The sequence below is a fragment of the Triticum aestivum genome, chromosome 2A (genome assembly GCF_018294505.1).
Source record: "Triticum aestivum cultivar Chinese Spring chromosome 2A, IWGSC CS RefSeq v2.1, whole genome shotgun sequence".
Lineage (NCBI taxonomy): Eukaryota > Viridiplantae > Streptophyta > Magnoliopsida > Poales > Poaceae > Triticum > Triticum aestivum.
In genome coordinates, this window is record NC_057797.1 from 635,264,441 (window position 1) to 635,272,388 (window position 7,948).

General features: G+C 41.7%; 1 protein-coding gene and 1 long non-coding RNA gene across 5 annotated transcripts; one reads left to right on the forward strand and one right to left on the reverse strand.

Annotated features, from left to right (window-relative positions):
- Positions 1 to 1,088: 1,088 nt before the first annotated feature.
- LOC123189908 (uncharacterized) lies at positions 1,089 to 6,284 on the reverse strand. Of its 4 annotated transcripts, XR_006496044.1 has the most exons (8): positions 6,185 to 6,277; positions 5,986 to 6,091; positions 5,295 to 5,344; positions 2,554 to 2,796; positions 2,197 to 2,481; positions 2,041 to 2,123; positions 1,787 to 1,960; positions 1,089 to 1,291 (listed from the first exon to the last, which is right to left on the reverse strand). It is a non-coding gene; the product is annotated as an uncharacterized lncRNA (long non-coding RNA). The 4 variants fall into 4 exon arrangements; XR_006496042.1 differs by having other exon boundaries at positions 2,041 to 2,481; XR_006496043.1 differs by lacking the exon at positions 5,986 to 6,091 and having other exon boundaries at positions 2,041 to 2,481; positions 6,185 to 6,284.
- On the forward strand, positions 1,135 to 5,875 carry LOC123189907 (very-long-chain aldehyde decarbonylase GL1-7). Its single transcript, XM_044602425.1, has 10 exons — positions 1,135 to 1,237; positions 2,194 to 2,417; positions 2,566 to 2,798; positions 3,344 to 3,563; positions 3,760 to 4,141; positions 4,216 to 4,323; positions 4,489 to 4,689; positions 4,779 to 4,877; positions 5,181 to 5,351; positions 5,499 to 5,875. The coding sequence occupies exons 1-10, from the start codon at positions 1,178 to 1,180 to the stop codon at positions 5,658 to 5,660; spliced, it is 1,860 nt and encodes a 619-aa protein (XP_044458360.1). The 5' UTR covers positions 1,135 to 1,177; the 3' UTR covers positions 5,661 to 5,875.
- Positions 6,285 to 7,948: the final 1,664 nt, after the last annotated feature.

A 7,948-nucleotide genomic window follows, 5' to 3' on the forward strand; every position in this document is an offset into this window, starting at 1 on the left:
AGTGACGTCAGTGTAGTTGTTTTTGCTGCAAGCGGCATGGCCTGATGCTACAAATGATGATGAAAAGAGTTGCGACGGTTTTGCAAACAACGGCAACTGATGATGCAACAGGTGTGACTAAAATGCTACAACCGTCAATGACGGATGTTACAACCGGTGAAACGATGTGCTACAATCGATGAGCGACAACATGCTACAAACAACAAGACGGATGCTGCAACTGATAGGGAAAAAAGTTGCAAACGTTGGGACAAAATGTTGCAAGGTCGACTGTTAAATCTCAATCGACTGAGTTTTAGCAAGCCCGATATTCTAATGGCTGACTTACACGGAAAACAATACACCTTATATTGTGGAACAGAGGAAGTAGTAAATAAGTTTCTGTACATTCACAGTTTGACTTGACTAACTTGCTTACACAAATTGCAGCTCATGTCACACGCGCATGTTTATTAATTACTCCCTCCATTCCTAAATATAAGTCTTTGTAGGAATTTCACTATGGACCACATAGTGAGCAAAATGAATGAATCTACACTCTAAAATGCATCTATATACATTCGTACGTGGTTCATAGTGAAATTCCTACAAAGACTTATATTTAGGAACGGAGGGAGTATCATTTTGTTCCCACCTGACTACATCATTTCATGTTTCTGTTTTTTTCTATCATTTACGTTTAGTCTCTCTTGAATTGACCAGAAAGATAAAATTCATAATCAGAAAGCGTGAATCGCATGAATGACAAAGGACCCACATCCCAAATTCCAAAATGAAGCCCAAGAAGGCAATATAAGAAGAATAGGAGACAGGAGCCAAAGTAACACAAATGCCAATAGCAAGCAACAGCATGTTTTGTGTGATCGGACGCACTAAAAAAGCATGTTTCATGATTTGGATTTGAGTATTTCTGCCTAGAATGTACCTTCCAAGGCAAGCCACAGAAAAATACAGTTGGGGAAGTAGATACTGTGAAGAAATAAAGACTGGTAATGGGAACGGAAACATGCATGGGCGCATGAAAAAAATGACTTATTTACACAATATTGCAAGAACATATTGTACAACCGTCCATGCATATAAAAATGCAACCGGAGCTTGAAGTTCGTAGCAGAGCTTGCTTGCTGAGGGAGCTGCTTACCTTGGAAGAGAGGAAAGTGGTCGTGCATCCATTACCATGGCAGCACAGCCGGGCCCTTTGACCCAATGGCCATGGCACTGGATGGGCAGCTTCAAGGTATGTCACATCTTGTCTGCACTTTACGTGCTACTGTCCGTTTGGAGTTCCTCTCTGATATTTGTTTTTGGTTCAGAAAAGTAGGACATAATGTTTTATTTTATCTAGCTAAATTCATGTTCACAAATTTAGGAACATCGTATGATTGAGCGACCAAAAAATAAACTAACTACTTCAATGAGGTCATTCATATATTTATATATTTCCTTCAAAAAGTATGCATTAAAATAAAGTTTTATACGCACCATAATGTCCCAGTACTGAAGCCAAGTGGAACAGGAATTGCAGTAAAAGTTGCATGTCGCAGTGAACACTCAAGACTATTCTGTTATCAATTAAATAAAACTACCCTGTATTTTGAATTGTAAATAGTATATTCTAGCATAAGCGTTCCAGTCCCATGTTGCTGATTCCCTGAGTACTTTTCAGTTTTTCACATTATCCAGAAAAACTGCTTCAAGAAAAACGATGGAAGTAAACTATATTACCATTCTATTATGCTCTGACTCATTTAAAAACACACACAAGAAAGATAGAGAGGAAGGGGACCTTTGACAAATTCCTTTGCATGCTTCTTGCACGGTGGATAGCGACCAGAGTATGATAACATAGGCACCGGTAAAATCCCTGATAGCAGCAATCAAATCATAAAGATGTATTGCTGGGCAGCTCATGCCATTCTCATGAAACCTTGAACCGTTTGCATTCATTGGCCTTGTGATCCTAATATGAACCACCGACAATAGCTTTACTTTTCACGTAGTTCACGTACATAATAACCAACTAAATGGACATACACAAACCTCCTTTTCTCTTCAAAACGTAGAAGTTTTCAAGCTTGAAGCCACGGCAATAGCTTCCGAACAATCAAAGATCTGATTACCACCTGCTATACACCGCTGATTAATTCCCATCCCTCAATGTCACATGATACTCTAACCATGCACTGCAAGCAGTACCTGGTCTTCGCACCTGCGGCATTGCACACTGCGCACAGGGTGGTCACCAGTGGGTGGGGAGACATGGATACAGCATACGCCGCCATGCTACCAGCTCTGCTTCTGAGGATGATCCACAACCAGATCTGGATCAGCTTGTCTCACCACCAAACCGCACGCAGGAAGCACATCATCGTTGACCGCGGTCTTGAATTCGAGCAGGTGGACCGGGAGAGATCCTGGTAAGTCATATATGCGCACATCCTGCTATTCACTTCTATCACACTCAAATTAACTGGCACATACCTGAAATACAATGGTCCATCACAATCGAATGCTAAAATATGCTATCTGTGTGTAATGCTAAGTTGTCCTTACCACTCTGTACAGGGATGACCAGATCATCCTCTCTGGGCTGTTCTTCTACTTGGGTTATGCAGCCATACCGAGTACCAGATTCATGCCAATGTGGGAAACAAAGGGAGCCATCATCATGGCGTTGCTTCACATAGGACCTGTTGAGTTTCTCTACTACTGGTTCCACAGGGCGCTGCACCACCATTTCCTCTACTCTCGCTACCACTCACACCACCATGCCTCCATCGTCACAGAGCCCATAACCTGTAAGTAGTAGCATTCAGAATAGAGGGTTAACATCATGATGAATAGTTCCACCATCTTTAAGAACAAACAGTGGACCACACACAAAAAAGCATTTCATCACTAGTGGCATTAAGTTCACAAGTGTCTAGATTATGCATAGCAAACAATTTGGCCAATTTGTGATATAAAAACTGACAAAACCACTATTTTTTTAAGATAAGTGACATCTGAAAGCATCTGCACATGTTACAATATCCATTCTGATTCCAGGAGCATAAGGAATTCAAAGCATAGATATGTCCAAAGAAAAACATAGAAGTCTCATGGACAACATTCTGAGACTAAAAATATTGTTCGGAAATAAGGTGTTACCATCTTGGTCTTTCCAAAAAAAAAAAAATCCAGTTCAGATTTCTCTACATGTTCTATTGCTTAATGAATCGCCAAGTGCTTGCTACGTTAACAATTAGTGTTCTGTTTTGCAGAAAGCTTGTTGATGTGGTATTTATGAAGCTAATGCACAACTCTCTTTTAACCTAATGAAATTTTACCATATGATTGGCAGCTGTCGTTCATCCATTTGCTGAAATCTTAGCTTACTTCCTCTTATTCTCGATCCCCATGCTGATACCAATTTTTATGGGATATGGTTCTATCCTGGGCATTGTCCTATACCTGGCTTACATCGACTTCATGAATAATATGGGACACTGCAATTTTGAGATGCTCCCAAAGTGGATCTTCCAAGTTTTCCCTCCTCTGAAGTATCTCATGTATACTCCATCGTAAGTACAAACATTTTAAGCTCAACCTTACAATCATGTTAACATGCAATTAGGTGATAGAATTTGGGTCCCTTATATTCTTAACAAAATTTACCAGTCGATTCTACAAACAATGCACAAAAAGTTAAAATGGTTAGTCATAGCTTCATAAAACTACAAACCTAATTATTCAAAGGTATTTTTCACATCTCCACAGGTATCATTCTCTCCATCATACACAGTTTCGTACAAACTACTCATTGTTTATGCCGTTCTATGACTACATATACAACACCATGGACAAGTCAACTGACGAGCTGTATGAGAGAACACTGATTGGAAAAGAGGAAACACCAGATGTTGTTCACTTGACGCATATGACCACCTTGCAATCAACTTATCATCTAAGGGTTGGGATTGCCTCTATAGCCTCTAAACCCTCAGATAACCCTGTATGGTATATGTGGATGATATGGCCAATGGCATGGCTGTCAATGGTACTGGCATGGGTTTATGGATCCGCTGCATTTGTCGTCGAAAGTCTCAAACTGAAGAAGTTCAAGATGCAAACATGGGTGATACCAAGATACAACTTCCAAGTAATTGGTTTTCCGCGTTGTATGAATCTTATGGCTTAATAGTTGCAAATTGATAGGATTTTCTCCATGTGCAGTATGGCCTGATTAGGGAGAGGGAATCCATCAACAAGTTAATTGAGATGGCAATATTAGATGCGGATGGAAGAGGGGTCAAAGTGTTCAGTCTTGGACTCTTAAATCAGGCATGATGACCGAACTTTTCTTGCGCAACTCCCTCTTTGTACTTGCTTCCACATGACACTAGCTTCTGATGCATGTTAAGTGACATGTTGCAAAAAGTCAAACACATTCTAATTTCACACAAATGGTCAGCACAAAGATATTAACCCTCGTATTCTTGGCTCCAGGCAAAACAACTCAATGGAAGTGGTGAACTATTTACACATAAATATTCAAAATTAGGAGTTCGACTTGTTGATGGAAGTGGCTTAGCAACAGCAGTTGTTCTCAAGAGCATTCCTTCAGATACAAAGCGAGTTTTTCTCTGTGGAGGCAGTTCTAAGGTAGAACAAGCAATAGCTACAGCATTATGCGAAAGAGGTGTCCAGGTACCTATCAGCCTGCTATTTTTGTTGATTTCGTTTAGCAGATCACTTTTTGTATGAATTGATCTCACTCTATATGCAATTTTGTGTAGGTAATCATGAATCAAAAGAAGGAATATGACATGCTCAAGTTGCGACTTCCAGATACCAGTATTGCCTATCTGAAATTCTCCAGTGATGAAACACCACAGGTAAAAGTTATCTGGGGAAAGGGATGAAAATCGTCAAGAAGCTTCCTAGAGTGGATATATCATAAGTGGGGGTATAACTAGTAGAGATATTAGACCTGACTGTGAATGCTTCTATAAACCTTGTCGAACTAATTCACCCAATTTTTTTTGGCGGAAAACAGTAGCAGTGTAGCACACATTATGCTGTAGTATCATCTACCAGCAAATGACAAGAAATTACACTCTAAATCTATGTAGCTAGCAAAATAGGAACAAACACTCTGAAAAGCAATATACTCAATGACTACTTCTTCACTGCTACAGATCTGGATAGGAGATATCATAGATGATAAGCAACAAATGGGGGCACCAAAAGGAGCAACTTTTATTCCTACATCACAGTTTCCCCTTAAAAAGATACGCAAGGATTGCACTTACTTGAGCAACCCTGCAATGAAGATCCCAGAGGCAATGCAGAATGTCCACACCTGTGAGGTATTAATGAAATGTTCTCATTACGTTGTTCTGTAATTTTGAGAAAGGCGAAATAGGATCTTTTGACATACGCAACTCCCTATCCAAGACTGAAACAGATAATGTGATTGACACTGACATGTGCTTCTACTCCCTTTTTATGAACAGAATTGGCTTCCAAGAAGGGTGATGAGCGCATGGCGCGTTGCTGGAATGGTACACGCACTAGAAGGTTGGGACATGCACGAGTGCGGAGATGATATGATGGACATCGAGAAGGTCTGGTCGGCAGCTGTTAAGCACGGATTCACTCCTCTGTCTAAAGAGTAAAGCCTGATTCTTCTGAATCCTGGCAGATATGTTACTCAATAATGATGCGAATCTGAGGTTCAGTGTTATGGGGCGTCAGATAAGCCTAGTTGCTTACTAGCTTCAGTGAGCAGGGTTCGCATATGTCTGTATAGAAATCCCTGAGCACGGTATCGATGGTTGAGTACTACAGTATCTTATACAGTACTATACATGAATAAATGAATTACTAACTCGCAGGAACTCATTAAAGCATGTGCCGCATTATCAGTGATATTCAGAGGGGGGCATTCGAACTATGTACATGGCCATGGAATGAGGCAAGTCGAAGAGAGATCCAACGCACCTCGGTTTTCTTATCAGCCTTGGTGTTTCTTCTAGATTTGGGTAGTAACTTGACCGCCCCACGCCCCCAAGCCCTAATCTCCCGGATATCCCACAAAAATGTGAACCTATGTTCGGCATTGGGCGTTGTCTCTATCAGTTATGCGACGATTGAAAGACTAGCTAGGCGAGATCAGGGCGAGGAGTGGGGATTGGTGAACCTGCAGTCGGTCGCGCGGGCTCGCGAAGATGGTCGTCGATGATCCAGCCGAATCCCCGCCAGTACCGCCCATTGACGCCAGAGCATGACGAAGAAAGAAGAGTGGAGACGAGGACTTGGGGGTTATCGGGTCGGTTTCGGTTGGCCTGGGGCGTGGTTGCAGGCCCGGCCCAGCACAGCCGTAAACGGGCCTGGCACGCCACATTAACTGAAATGGGCAGGCCGACACAACACGTGTGTAGGCTGGCCCATGTGCTTTTTTGACCTTTGGTTATTTTTGCGAAATCACTAATTAAGGGGTACTCCTTTCAAAGATCACTTCCACCTCCTCAGGTTGCGACAAGTGACGCACTGCATGAGCGCCACTTGCCGCAACCTGTGAGTTTTTCTTTTTTTTCCGTTCATCCGTTTATTCAAAACGTTTTATCTCTTAAATCGTGCCTCCAAATCTTGAACCGTTTTCACCATTGGATTCCTTGCGTCGAGATCTTCAAAATTAAATCCCATGTTGATAAGTTTTGACGAATTTTTTTTACACGAAAAAAACGATAAGAACCGGACGGAAAATCCGAACCGGGAGCACTTTTTTTTTCCTTTTTGAAAGAGGCACGACCGTGCTTCTCGTGGAAGCAAAATCGTGCCTCTCCTGAAAGAAAAAGAAGCATGACCGTGCCTCTCGTGAAAGCAAAAATGTGTCTCTCGTGAAAAAAAAGAAAATGTTTTTTTTTCATTTTCGAGAGGCACGGCTCGCGGAAGCAAAACGTGCCTCTCGTGAAAGGAAAAAAAACAAAAAAACATTCTTTTTCCGTTTTCGAGAGGCATGCCCATGCCTCTTGCGGAAGCAAACCCATGCCTCTTGTGGGAAAAAATAAATAAATAAAGTGTTTTTTTCCCGTTTCTGAGAGGCATGGCCATGCCTCTCACGGAAGAAAAAAAATAAAAGACGCGTTTTTTCGTTTCCGAGAGGCATGGCCGGGCCTCTCGCGAAAGCAAAAATGTGCCTCTTGCACAAAAAAATAATTATTTTTTGGTCCAAAAGCTAAGGAAGACCGATGAAAAACCAAAATATCAAAAAAAAGGGGAAATCGTTTTAAAAGCCAAAAATGGGTGCGGAAAAATAAAAAAATCTGGAGAAAACGCCCAGAGCGTGACAAGTGACGGCGGCTAAGAGCGCGTCAAGTGGCACACTCACAGCCCACCCCTAGAAGCACTCGCCAACTAGTTGGTCTCTTGTTTTTGGCCTTTGAGTTGTTTTTGGCCTTTTGGGGCAATAGCCTCGTAAAAATTAGGAAAACAATTAAATGGGTCGTGCCATGCGATAAGCGAGCCTCTCCTCGGCAGACGAGCATGACACATGTCGTGCCACGGGACAGGCACGGGAGGTTTAGTCCTATGTCGAGTTGGGCCCATGACGTGCCGGGCACGCAAGCTAACATGTCGACCCATGAAATTTGGCCCGATCGGATATCTATAGTTGCAATACTTATTTCAACTATAAGGCCATCTCCAATTCTTGTATGGCAAGCCGTTTGTAAAATCCGTCGTATGGATTGTGTTATGTGTGGCAGAGAATAAATGAGGAGAGAGGGGTGTTGTATGCATTTGAACCAACACCCCTTGACAAATGTAAAGAGGGAGGAAGGTTATTTATTAATTTATTTTTCACTAAACAACTTACATACTAGTATATTTTATTTTATGCGTAAAGCCTAAGACCATATATTAGGCTTCACATGACCTTACAGACGCACTCACGCAGAAAAAA